This window comes from Fusarium graminearum, chromosome 4, assembly GCF_000240135.3.
Source record: "Fusarium graminearum PH-1 chromosome 4, whole genome shotgun sequence".
Lineage (NCBI taxonomy): Eukaryota > Fungi > Ascomycota > Sordariomycetes > Hypocreales > Nectriaceae > Fusarium > Fusarium graminearum.
Genome location: NC_026477.1, coordinates 6,603,704 through 6,617,503, shown reverse-complemented (window position 1 = coordinate 6,617,503; position 13,800 = coordinate 6,603,704). Strand labels below are relative to the sequence as shown.

Sequence of the window (13,800 nt, the reverse complement as noted above, 5' to 3'; positions counted from 1 at the left end):
TGAATCGCAGACTCGCAGGATCTACCCACTCATGGCTTGAACTATAGATAACTCTATCTTAGCCACACCCCAGTGCTTTTAAAGACACGAAGGGTAAGGTTACAAGAATCTCACTGAGGTCATGATGAAGCTACTCGTTTCTCGTGAAGTCTGATCTGGCCACCAAAGCCCAACTTTGCGCGCATCCCGGTTATTCCAGTGCGATCGAGCCACCCAGGCGCCACGGCGTCTTAGACGTCCTTGTTAAGCCGTCAGCCTCCCCATTTCCTTGCATTCCACTTCGAAGATGCGGTTGGCTCAGGGCATGTGATAACATCCTCAGAGTATCAGAAAATTGGTCGCTGGAAGTGTAAGGAAACGAGATTAGTAGGTCAGCTCATGCTGCTTAGACCAGATTTCCCAAGCTGTTTATTTTGGTACCCCAAGACTTTGGAGGCAACTTTTCTGCTACCCACTAGAATGTCTCATGATAGAACGAGTGCTTGACGTCTCCAAGGAGAGCGAACCGAGCCTCATGTGCCGTGTTATCCATGATGCTTCAGGCCACCCCTTGAGACCTTGACCCGACCGATTGGACCACGCGGCGTTCCGAAAGCTCTGGTATTCGGTATCCGGCCCGGAGGTATTTTCACTCCGCACGGAACGGACATGGCTTTTTCAGGTCCGGGATCGAGTACATCATGAATGCTTGTTATGGATACATGAACGTTTCGATATCCTTCCTCCACCAACAATGCCCACTGTTTCCTGCGCTTATTTCCCAAAGTGGCGGTATGAAAACAAAAGATTAGTGGAAGCATCTCAACAATATCAGGAAGACGCCAAACTCTCTCAGATCTGATCCAGAACGCATATTTTATGTGGCGTCTTGTCACATCGTGAAGCCATGAGCACCATTTGTTTATAATTACATGACCGGACTGGAATAAGCTACCAGTGTGTTTGTTCTGAGTTACAGTACCATCGACCGGGGCGCCGGCCCCTCCTCAACCGGAAAAAGACAAGCTGCACAGACGGCCCGTCAACGGTGCCGTCCATACAGGAAAAGGAAGGTGCAGTAGAATTTCTACGACATCACTTTCATCCTTTCAATTGAAGCGACTTATCGCCACATTCACAAAGAGTCGTGTCTGTGATCTAATCAACTCCCCGCTCAGCTTCAGTATTACGACCGTTGTCGTTTCCCTACAATTTGTATAATCGATTGGCACAACTTCTTAATCCTTGCGATTAAGGTATCGACTACTGCACACTACCTAAAAGCAGGGCTGTAATTCTTGGGCTGGTATCCTGACTCGCAAGTGCGACTTCAACCATTCATCAACATCAACATCGCTCAACTGGATCGGCTGAATAATTATCACGGCATCCTACAACATCGTTGCCTGCCATTGAACCACTGCTAGACCGACACTCTCGACGTCAGCGCATCGATAATTTCCCCATCAGCGACTTTCGATATCCACAACTACAGCGATCAGTCATTGTATGGTTGAATGGCGACAGCGATAGATCAAGCGCCCGGCGGTGGCAATTTGGGCGCCCGAGCTTCACGTCCGGACAGCGTTGAGACACAGACCATTTCTACCGACGCATTCGAGACACCGCGCACATCTCTTGACCATGATCGCAACAATGACAACAGCCCACGGCATCTCTCCACGTCGTCTCCCCTCTCGCCAGTGACCTCCCCACCGTATTGGCTCAACACACGTGGTGGGCATCAGCGGACGATATCCAACATGTCGACTGAATCATTTCTTCCAGCTGGCGCAATCACACTTCGTGATAATGAGGCGAGTGATCTCGATGACCGCAACAGTGCTTGTTGGGCCAAAAGTGTTGAGATCGTCAACCACACCGTAGTCAACGGTAGTGCGACAAATATCGGGGCTTTCGTAGTGTGGAATATACGTGTCGAAACTCTCAATGTGAGTGATTGGGCGCCTCAGTGGTGGCGTGCTGGTCTGAACGTTGGCAATGAACTGACTGACACCGCGAATAGGGAAGTTTCATGAATATTCGGAAACGTTATTCGGAGTTTGATGAGTTTCGATATCGGCTGGTGCAGACCTTCCCCGGCTTCGAGGCAGCTGTTCCGGCTCTTCCGCCTAAAAGTGTCATCTCTAAATTTCGACCTCGATTTTTGGAAAAGAGACGGGCTGGTCTACAATATTTTCTCAAGTGCGTATACCGGTCCAACCTTTCAACATTATGCTGACCTTTTAGTTGCATATTGCTAAATCCAGAGTTTTCTGGGTCACCTGTACTCAAAGAGTTTCTCTTTGCATAGCGCCGCCATCTTTCCAGCATCTTTTTCGTCACAAATATTTACCTTTCGACCTCGAATATGAGGCCCATGTACAAACCATATATATAGCTTCGGCCTAGTCTCATGCGCATATGTAACGGCGGTGTCCATATTAATGATAATGAGTTGGATGACTTACGTGTTAATTTTCCATAGTTGTTCCTTTGTGCTGGTACCAAGTCGGAGTTGTCACTACGCGGCTTTTGTTGATTGGGAGGCCAAGACAGTACCAAGATTTGGCATCCATGGGGAAAGGAGTCAAGACTCTATCAACCCCATACCAGTTGTCTGCCAAGGCGGTAGCAGCTGCGCTCAGCGGCATGTCAATACTGGGCGTTTGAGATGTCGTGACAGAAGGGGTCGGACACAGCCGTCAGAGCACGGCATGATGTTCCGATCACTTCACGGGCTGTGCAACTTGGACATTCCATGCGGTGAAGTAACTTTCTTCCTTGGACCAAGCTCTCATAGCGACATGACAATACGGCTGAGCAGGTATAATGTAGGGCTGTGCTTGGCTAACAAGTGAGTTATATATCCGCTTCCCTAGTAGCCAAAAGTGAGTTAATGAATGGATCTGCATTTTACGACGTGCCTGGCTACGTATATAGCTTTAACTGCCATTAGATTGTTTAAGCACAGAGTCTAGATGCTTATTTACGCCTATACCAATCACAAACATGAAGAGTCGTAAAAAGGGCCCACAAGGCGTAGTCCAGATTCACCCAGTCCTTGTTCGTAAACGGCATAACCGGCAAGGAACTTGTACAGGGGGGCTTGGACAAATCAGAATATAGGATCTACGGCTTTTAGATGGCACGTCCAGAGGGCTGAGTCGGTTGAAGACTTAAATGTTTACGGTGATGCCAATAATCTTGGACAGCTCACAGAATTGCCAAGTGCCGTTCTTCCGGGACAAGACCTGTGGGCTTTCTGGGCATCGACATGCGTTTACATCAGTTTCAAGGGTACATGTATATAAAGATCCGGATTCTGGACCAAGTGATCCAACTCCTAGATACCAATGATCAACTATAAGCAGGTTTTCTTCTTCTCTTTCTGTCCATATCCTTGGTCAGTCAATTATTTGTACAAATGCTTGGCTACAAGTCGTAATTATCACCAAATTTATTCTCTACCCCCACAGCTTGTCCAACTGACCCCACGATCATGACGCAACTCGATATTCTAGAACAGCGTTGCTTAATGTTACCGGTTTTAGGGCCCGTCTCAGACAAAATGGAGGGGACCCCGCGACAATCGCCGTTATTAACGATACCAACCCGTGTCGACTCCAAATTCTCACTCGTCAGCACTGCGTCATCGCCTACTACTCCTGCTTCTATTAGTGGCTCGTCGTTTGCGACCAAAGCTAAAACAAAAGAATATATGGAATCTCTACGCCCTCCTTCGCCAAAACAATTTGAACGAATTGCTCTTGTTCAGCATCAGCGCGAACAAGAAACAAAGCGCAGAAATCGTGAACGCAGGCGCTGGTCGCGCGAAGCCCAGCGTCAGCGTGACAGAGCAACCAGTATGTCTACCAACAACAGTCAAGACGATCGGGCGCAAGCTGCGCGCACAATACAAAAGACATTTCGGGGCTACCGCGCAAGACGAGAACTCGAAGGATTTGGCTTAGACGCAAGTACACGATGGGTTACAGCAATACGTGAGGCGCAATTTCGAAACGCAACAATGCCAAGGCCCCGATCAGAGTTAGAAGATAATGACACTGTCGACAAACCAGAAGAGGACCATGCTGCGAGACAAAAATCAACAAATGCTCGCGAGAAGTGGAAGAAGGCCAGTGCGATCGCACGACGAGCTGGTCACGATGATCTCTTATCCGATGCCTCTGATTCTGAATCTTCTTCGGATGAAGATGCATCACCAGAAGAAAGAGCAGCTGCTCGAGCACGGCGTGAGAAAGCCACCGCTGCTCGCAGGCACGAGGCCCGCATGATGGGCATTCGATACTTCCTCGAGCTGGTTGACCAAAAACACCGTTATGGAAGCAATCTATGCAGATATCATGAAGTCTGGAAACGAACAGATACGCACGAGAACTACTTTTACTGGCTTGACTACGGCGAAGGTCGCAATGTCGAAGTTGACGGCTGTTCGCGAGACAGACTTGAAAGAGAGCAGGTTCGATATCTGTCTCGCGAGGAGCGCCAATACTATCTGGTTGAAGTCGACAATGAAGGAAGACTATGCTGGGCAAAGAATGGCCTGCGAATCGATACTACAGAGCAGTTCAAGGATAGCATGAGAGGCGTGGTACCTTTGGATGATCCCACGCCAGCTTTCAGGGCTGCGGCTCGAACAGCAGATTCGCAATCTCAAGACTATGATAATAGCCTAAGTTACGAATCGTCACTGGAATCGGAACGAGAGGCAGACCGGGCAGCCAAGTATGCGACACCTAGCTACGATAACAGCAAGGGCGTGCACAAGGTTTCGCAGATTTCAGCATCAACGATATTTAACAAAATGTTGCGCAAATCGGTCAGAAAGAACACTTGGATATTCGTTGCAGATACAAACTTTCGCTTGTATGTTGGCATCAAGGACTCGGGCGCATTTCAACACTCGTCCTTCCTCCAGGGTAGTCGAATTTCATCAGCTGGACTTATCAAGATCAAGAACGGCCGACTATCGTCCTTGTCTCCGTTGAGTGGACATTACCGCCCTCCAGCGAGCAACTTCCGCGCTTTCGTTCATAGCCTTCGTCAGTCCGAGGTGGACATGTCCCACGTCTCCATCTCCAAGTCATATGTGGTGCTCATCGGTTTGGAGTCATACATCAAGACCAAACTCAAGGGCAAGGACTTGGCGCAGCGTGTGTCACACAGAAAAGAGAAAATATTGGCCCCTGAGGAGGCAGCACGTCGGGAGGAGGAGGCTAAGGACAAGAGCGAAAGCGCAGCGAAAGAAAGAGAGGTGCTTCGACGAGAAGAGGAGGAGAAGCAAGAGGGGAGGCCAGTGAAGAAGGTCTTGAAGAAACTTGGTATCAAACCGACAAAAGAGGAGAAGCAAGCTGCCAAGAGAGAGAATAAGGAGAACGCCGAGGACATGCGTGCGTGAAAAGACGTTGTGGGCGGCGTGTTTTTTTTTGTTTCTTGATAGATACCCCAGGCATAGAGCGGTGCTCGAGTTATGATTCACGACCTTGAGCATAAATACCAATAGTTTTTATGATGACCTTGCAGTGCAATTGAATTTTGATGTTAATCCCCGCTATGTACATGCAGCACTGCTTGCTTCTTTTGAATCAAATGCGCGCATGGCTGATCGATTACCTGTGGCAGTAATAATTGCATTGCTGTGGTGTCTTGAGTTTTTGAAATGTGCGGATACCAAACTTATATTTGACAGTATTGAGCATATTGGAAAAGCTTATAATTCGGTAAAAAGCTAGTACCCTATGCAAATATAAATAATTTAGGCGGCTGATGATTATTTGAATTCATGGTGAACATGTTAATGAGTCAAAACCCTTCCTCCAGTTCGATACCACTAATTGATGCTCACAAACGCACGGGTGGTTTTAGCGCACATACGCCCTGTATTTCGCGTTTGTCAATGCGCTGCAGAGGCGTTTGCAGTGTCATACCCCTAAAGCACAGCGCTATAAAATATTAGGTAGGCGTAAGGGGTATCTGAAGCCCACCCACTTCAGCTTCCGTTTGACTGCAAACGTTCATCGCACCAAAGACGCCAAACCCATCGAAAAACCCCGTCAGAGTCGAGGCGCCATCGCCAAACCGAGCCGGCGGATTCAAAGAAACACAGCCTTGAAATCATGCCAGGCATCTCGACATTTCCCAATGGCTTCCGTCACCCGTTCATCGCGGCGCGCTGAAGTTCCGCATCAGCATCATCATCACTCGCACCACCACCTGCCATCCCCAGCAAGCGTATTTGCCCACACTCAGGGCGGAGGAGCACCAGGGGCAGGGCGCAACAAGAGGGTACTCGATGCACACGATCGCGACTTTGATGCGATTAAGCCCAAGAAATCGCGTATTACAGTCGAGGTACCTGCAAAGGGCTCTCACAGACTCCGTGTCGCCAATATCGACACCAAAGAAGCGTCGTCGCCCGCGCGCCAACCTATTGCGACGCCTACAGTGGCGACTGCGACCACGCCGAATACCCCTTCTCCCCCGACCGACAACGCGACATCGAAACCAAAGCAAGAGCAAACCCTTACACAACACCAGAGCAAGGTCATTAATGGCCTTAAACACGAACTCGATCGGTTACAACCTCAGCCGAGCGATACCAACACAAAGGAGCAAGGCCGGAAGCTTCGCTCACAGGAAGCCACTAGGTTCAAGAGTGAACTTTCTGCCTATTTCTCTGATTACGATGAGGTAATTGGCAACGAGCCCAAAGAACAGCGTACGTGAATAAACTCCCTGTCGCTCACCTCTGCGTCGCTACATTATGATTAAGTATTTTCTGACACTTCTTTTTAGAATTGTTCACTGTCGATACGCCAATAGTCATTGTCGACTCTGACGCACGACGCGCAGTTTCAGACAACCAACGCGCCATTCCGCAGCATCCCAACCCCGCAACTGAGTATTCCGTACGTGGATATGGCGATGCATTATTTTTTAATGTCTTTGATTGTCAGCAAATCGACCTGGGATTTTTAGAGTCCAAGAACAAGACAGTTGAGGATCCTCTGCCAGACAAATTATTCCAGCCTATACATCGTCGAGCTGAACGACTGGAAAGATCAGTACGCAATGCTGAAAAAGGTCGAGCTCAACATGAAAAAGACCACATTATCCGGCTTCTCGAGGGCCTGCAAGGCCACGATTGGTTGAGAGTGATGGGCGTGAGTGGAGTAACAGAAACCAAGAAGAAGACCTTTGAACCCGCTCGCAATCACTTCATTAAGGGATGCCAGGCCGTCCTCGATAAATACCGGAACTATGTCCTGGAAGAGAAGAAGCGCAAGCTGGAGAAAGACAGAGCCCGAGCCGAGAAAGAGCACGAAGACTCAAGTATCGACGAAGACGAAACAGGCGACGAGGTGGCTGATGACAATGTCAGCGATTCAGCATCACCGGCAAAACAACTTCAGGAGGAAGCAATGGCGAGGTCTAGACCCTCAAAAGGATCCAAGAACCGCAAAGCCACGCCTCAACCAGCTGTAGCCAAGGCTCTGCGTCCTGCAAAGGCACCGCCAGCTCCAAAGCCACCAGAACCGCCCAAAGAGTTCAAGTCGTTCTTCTCGAAGCGATACGAGCGTGAAAGTGCTCTACACAGGAATAGGCGTACAGGAAGGAAGGTAATGGCATGGGGCCTGCCCATTCCTGAGATACCCGATATTGATTTTGATTTGCCGGAGGAATACCGTGATGAAGATACCCTCAAGGTCCGGGCGAGGAAGAAGCGCCGAGATCGAAGACGCAGCAAAAAGTGATGAGCATTTACTCACTAGCTGCTTGTAACATAAAGCGGAAAGGTTACGGAAGTCAGTTCTTATACACACATGGTTTGGCGTTTAGGTAGGCAAGGAAGGATCTGAGATGTCCCGGTAGGAGCAAAGGTATTGCAGCCATTGACTGTGGGCTTATGTAGTCTGCATAGGTAGTTACCATCAGACAGTGCGTTGGAAATAATATCCATCTCAAACAAGTAGCAGACCCTGATGCAACGATGAGTGACGTCTTTTGGTGGTACTGGAGTTTGGATTAGTGGAGGCTGAGATTTGTGAGATAATCGCGGCAGTAATTGCCATATGGCACGTGTTTTAACGTTGTAGACTCAACAAGTGTTACAATAAGAACATAGGATAGACCCCGAGTGTGGACTAATATTGAGACGATAAGTGATAACTTACTCATTGTCACTAATATGTTACAGGAGATTATCATCCTATTGTCCTGAAGATGTACTAACTACTAACTCATGGAAAGTTGATGTTGAGTGGGTCTAGAATGGGAGCCTCATTAAGTAGGCAAGTGGCCCGTGCACGAAAGCTTCCTACAACGCGCCGCGAGCTGTCTTTCCACTTTGCAAAGTGCACGGCAAGAGGCACCATACGGTCTTTTTTCTTTTTAGGATTGCGCGTGTTTGCGCTTCTACGGCTCTAACTTTCTCGTCAGGAAATTTTCCTCTATTTATTTCTTCCCAACCTCCTTAATTACCGCTCTCTTGACGTGCTTTCCATTGGAATATTTCCGCTCTCCCCGTTTAGATTGCGCCTCGAACGAAACCTGCGACCGCGCGACGAATTCGATACTGATTACAAATACACCTAGCCCGTTCGAATACTCTATTACCTTACGCAGGAATCCTGTATTGCCATCGATGCAGCGTTCGTGAACACGAGCTCCAAGGGGCCCCTCCGGCCGTGTTTCCTAAACGCTGCAAACCAACAGTCGACATGGCTGCCCTTGCCATGCCTCAGGCTCCTGAGCCTCTGAATCACTCTCTTTTGGATGCGGATGACGGAACAGCTTCTGTGGATAATGCACCAACCCTTGAATATTTTGTTCTCAAGCAAGAGGTCAACCTCGAGGTCAACTTTCGCGACAAGCGCATCGACGGAACAACCGATATTTTCCTCGTAACATTTAACGATAAGGTCGACGACATAGTATTGGATGCCGCCGACTGCGAGATCGATACCGAAAATGTCTACGTTGCCGAACTTCGAGAAATCAACGGCGATATTGTCGAGGGGCAAAAGCGAAAGACTGTTGCGACCTACAACGACCCGTATGCGAAACTGTCACATCCCGCAAGCTGGAGTTTGAGGGCCGACCATCACGATATTCGCCGCAAACGCGCTCAGTCTTTATTCAGCAGCCGAAAGAAAGATGTCCCCGCCGAACATAGAGAGTTTGCGGGGTGCACCCCAGTCTATCGATCGCTCAAGGTGAATTTGCGTGGCAAGGCCGAGCCAGATCGTCCGAGACTCATCATCAGGAAATCGATGTTAAGTACCGACTCGGCCGAGAAAACCAACAAGCAGTACAAGATCACCATACCTTTTACCAACGTGAACCCGCGAGATGGAATACAATTTGTCGGTGTCGACCCCCTGGATAACCGATTCACGCACATGTACACACGAAGCTCAATACATCCCGGGACTTCATCTTGCATCTTCCCATGTGTGGATGATCATGGATCACGGTGTGATTGGAGGATATCAATCAAGTATCCCCGTACATTGGGCGATGCTCTACAGCAAGCACTTGCAACGCAGCAGAATGGTAACAACCCAGACAAGATGCAGATCGATGGCCAAGAACGAGCCTCTTACCTTGCCGAGGAAGACAAGCTCCGGGAAATGTCAGTCGTCTGCTCAGGATTCCTCATGGAGGAAATAGTCGATCCTGAGGACGACCACAAAAAGATCATGACTTTTGAGCCAGAGAAGAAAGTATCCGTACAGAAGCTTGGTTTTGCTGTAGGCCCCTTTGAGCATATCGATCTGTCCTCCGAATTCCGAACAGAAGAGGATGAGATGAAGCTTGGTATGAACGCACTCAAAGTGCACGCCTACTGTCTACCACACCGTGCCGACTGGGTTCGCAATACAGCAGCAGCCACCACTATGGCGGCCGACTTCTTTACCTTCACGTTCGCTCGATACCCCTTTGGTAACTTCAAGCTGTGTTTCCTCGACGATATGGTTCAAGATAATGTGTCATTTTACTCCATGGCTTTCATCAGTAATCGCTTGTTATTTCCCGACGACATCATCGACACAGAGATAGATGTCACTAGAAAGATCGTCCAGACATTGGCTTATCAATGGATCGGCATCAACATGATTCCTAATACGAGGAATGACATGTGGCTCATTATTGGCATTGCGCATTTCATGACTGACCTTTTCATGAAGAAACTGTGCGGAAACAATGAATACCGATTCCGGATGAAGACGTTGTCTGACAAGCTCGTTCAGGTGGACGTTGACCGACCTTCTCTCTACGATCTCGGTGCTTATCTCCACCTGGGGGAGTTCGAGATGGATTTCATGGCCCTTAAAGCTCCTGTGATTTTCTTCATCCTGGACAAGCGGCTTATCAAGGCTTCAGGAGGACATGGTCTCACCCGCATCCTCTCCAAGATGCTGACAAAAGTTCAAATCGAGGGTTCTGACAAGGCTACTATCCTTGAAACGGAGAAATTCCGAGCAACGTGCGAGAAAGGAGCCAAATACCGACTGGAGAGTTTTTGGAACCAATGGGTTTATGGCTCAGGCTGCCCCCGGTTCGATGTCAAGGCAAAGTTCAACAAGAAGCGATTATGTGTTGAGCTTACATTGAATCAAATTCAGTCCATGATGGTCAAGAAAGCCCCGCTGGAGAAGGAAGACTTTCTACGTGTTGTCAAGGAACGTCGGTCTGGTGTTAAGGCCGGCGAAGTCCAGCCATTATTCACTGGTCCGATGACTGTTCGAATACACGAAGCTGACGGAACCCCTTACGAGCACATTCTGGAGATCCGTGAAGATGCCACAAGATCCACAAAGTTTGAAATTCCATACAACACGAAATACAAAAGACTCAAGAGGACTCGGCGGATGAAAGAAAAACAAAACGTGGGCGCCAGCATGGATGCGGAGAATCTAGATGACACTCTACTGTACTGTCTGGGTGATGTTCTCCAAACACCAGAGGAGCAGGCCCAATGGGAGTTGATTGATTGGGATCCAGAAACCGAACGCAAAATGGACCAGGAATCGTACGAATGGATCCGCGTAGATGCTGACTTCGAGTGGTCTTGTGATATGAAACGGACACTGGAACCATACATGTATGTGTCGCAACTGCAGCAGGATCGAGATGTTGTTGCTCAGCAGGATGCCATGCTGTACCTCACACAGGGCCCTCTGCATCCCATTGCATCAGGTTTCCTTACCAGAACTCTTGTGGATCGTCGCTACTTTCATGGCATTCGGACCATGGCCGCGGAGGCACTACCACGACAAGCCAACATCAAGGATTTGTCCATGCTTGGTCTTCGACAACTAATGAAGGCTTTCAGCGAAATGTTTTGTCATAAGGGAACAAATCAGCCCAAGCCAAACGACTTCTCGGACAAGAGGCAGTACAACGTCCAGTGTGCCATCATCAAGGCCATTGCACAGGTCAGAGACGCAAACACATACAAATGTCCGCTTGAAGCTCGTCAGTTTATTCTCGACCAACTCCTCTTCAATAACAACGAAGACAACCCTTTCTCCGACCATTTCTACATCGCGACTCTTGTGGAAGCCCTTGCTACTTCTCTTATTCCTTCTAAACAAGACGATTGGTTTGCTATGCAAAACAAGATTCCCAACGAAGAGGAAAAACAATTTCTGGAAAAGGCCATCGAGCAAATCGAGAGAGTTCTTCGCCGGGACGAGTGGACGCACTCATATCAGAATGTCTGGACCATTGCTGGCCTCAGTGCAAAGCAACGGCTCATGAAAGCAGATGTGATCCCGAAGAAGTATGGCGACTTTGGCCAGTACCTCCTCGATGGAACGAGAGATCTTATCCGTATCAAGGCGTTTGAAGGTTTGATCGACTTGGGGGCCATGTTGGATCCTACGGTGTTTTCATTTTTGACCTACGCCCTCATTACTGATCGGTCGCCGTATGTTCGAAATAAACTCATCGAGGCTGCTGCCTCTGGCTTAGCAGCCATCGCTTTTGGGGAGCACACGAAAGTCACTAAGAATGAATCACCCCCCGAAGACGAAGAGGGAGATCTATTGCTGGTGCAAGACAGTGCTCAGGAGATCGAGGCGCGTAAAGAAATGTTCGCACGAAAGGAAAACTTGGACGCAGCACTCAAAGCTCTTCGTAGGGAAATGGAGCAAACGTATGGAGGTGATGAGCGTCATTATAGTACTGCTATGCGCAAGGCCCTGGATCACCCAGATCTTGGGCGGGGTGAGATGGAAAGCATGTTGGACTTGGCTGCGATGATGTTTGAGGAAGCCGGTGACTGGGTGGTCACAGTTCCCTTGCCAAAGGCCTGGTCAGTGGAGAGAGAGAGACCTGTACAGCAGCTCTCCAATCGCGTAAGTTCTGCGTCCGCCTTATTACGAATGTTTGATGCTAACCCAACACAGCTGATAATGAAGTTCAAGGCTCATTACAAGACGAAACCAAAAGACCCTGTCGTACAACCACTACCCCTTCCAGCCGCCGCGCCTGTCGCTCCTATTGCTGCCCCTGCGGAGCCTAAGAGACCTGTACCCTTGCAAAAGACCTCGTCTATCAAAATCAATACGCACAAGACGGCACCCCCTCAGCGGCCGAGCGTGCCGCCTCAACGCCCAAGTATTGCCGCTCCAGTTCAAAGTCCAAAGCCGAGCCAAACCAAAGGAGAACGAGACACTATTGTTGCCTCTCCTGTTCTTTCCCGGCAACCAAGTACTTCCTCTTCATCAGGTTCAAAGCCTTCATGGCCACCTGAGCCTCCCTCTTCCACTAATGTCAAGCGACCCCGACCAGACAAGGATGAACACCACACTCCTGCACCAAAACGCCCGAAGGTTGAGAAACCCTTTGGAGCCGACTCTGGCGTTGCCGCCAAGAAGAAGAAGAGACGCATGGTTAGGCTCAAGGTTACACCGCATCGCCTCGCCAGCGTGATGAAGGACCAGAAGAAACCCATCATCAGTGGGCGAACATCACTACCATCAGGCGGCTCTAGAGATGGTCCTTCCCTTCTCTCAAACTCAAGGTCAGATTCGATTACAGCCAAGCCCGCAAGAAAACCCCTTCCAACAGGTGACGCGGCACGAAGGCCCTTGCCTGGAGGCCCCGCGTCATCACCACCGGAAAGAAAGATTTCTTTGAGCACACATTCAAACTCAACGCCGAAGCCCAAGTCTGCGAGCCCGGCGACAAGTACGCCACCTCCTGGAGCACCACCCGCTCCACGGACGAAGATCAAGATCATCAGAAAGTCGAATCCACAACCACCACCGGCTTCTTAGATAGAGACAGACGAGGTTTCAGGCCCTAATCGTCCAATGCGTCTCAAGTCGTCATCCGCAGTATCACGGAAGCGGAAGAGACGAGATACTTCACGTTTTAACTAGAAAGCATTACCACGTCACATGGAGTTTGCGGATTGAGTGTTCAAGGGATTTTAAGAAGAAGAAAGCCAAGGACCCCCATTTTTTGAACCTAGTGTGAAAAGGTGGGAGAGATTGGTAGTGCTTTATCGAAGCGGGCTCGTGTTGTTTTAAGTATGAGATAGGAAATAATTGCATTTCGAGGCGTTGGGGGCGCGGCATCGTATCGTAAATGCGCAAGCGAGCTAGAAAGGCACGCAATGAGAGGTAATGAGTGTACAGGCAGTCTTTTGGTTGTATTCTTCAATATATCCCGCCAGCACTAGTTAAGATTAGTCTTTTGCGATAATTTTGTGAATGATGTATTGCAAATAATAATGAACAAGTGTAAGCACAGTTACCTTCCCAGTCTCGTGAATTAATTATA

The 13,800-nt window shown here is 49.0% G+C and overlaps 4 protein-coding genes across 4 annotated transcripts; all 4 read left to right on the top strand.

Moving 5' to 3' along the window:
- Positions 1-1,742: 1,742 nt before the first annotated feature.
- Positions 1,743-2,960, top strand: FGSG_09404 (uncharacterized protein; the record flags this gene model as incomplete). Its single annotated transcript, XM_011330039.1, has 5 exons — positions 1,743-1,931; positions 2,006-2,184; positions 2,468-2,806; positions 2,862-2,870; positions 2,939-2,960. 5 exons carry the CDS (start codon positions 1,743-1,745, stop codon positions 2,958-2,960), a joined length of 738 nt encoding a protein of 245 aa, XP_011328341.1.
- A 521-nt stretch (positions 2,961-3,481) lies between these two features.
- On the top strand, positions 3,482-5,401 carry FGSG_13569 (uncharacterized protein; the record flags this gene model as incomplete). Its single annotated transcript, XM_011330038.1, has 1 exon — positions 3,482-5,401. One exon carries the CDS (start codon positions 3,482-3,484, stop codon positions 5,399-5,401), a length of 1,920 nt encoding a protein of 639 aa, XP_011328340.1.
- Positions 5,402-6,144: 743 nt separating this feature from the next.
- Positions 6,145-7,757, top strand: FGSG_13570 (uncharacterized protein; the record flags this gene model as incomplete). Its single annotated transcript, XM_011330037.1, has 3 exons — positions 6,145-6,721; positions 6,862-6,911; positions 6,960-7,757. 3 exons carry the CDS (start codon positions 6,145-6,147, stop codon positions 7,755-7,757), a joined length of 1,425 nt encoding a protein of 474 aa, XP_011328339.1.
- A 966-nt stretch (positions 7,758-8,723) lies between these two features.
- Positions 8,724-13,292, top strand: FGSG_09406 (uncharacterized protein; the record flags this gene model as incomplete). Its single annotated transcript, XM_011330036.1, has 1 exon — positions 8,724-13,292. One exon carries the CDS (start codon positions 8,724-8,726, stop codon positions 13,290-13,292), a length of 4,569 nt encoding a protein of 1,522 aa, XP_011328338.1.
- Positions 13,293-13,800: the final 508 nt, after the last annotated feature.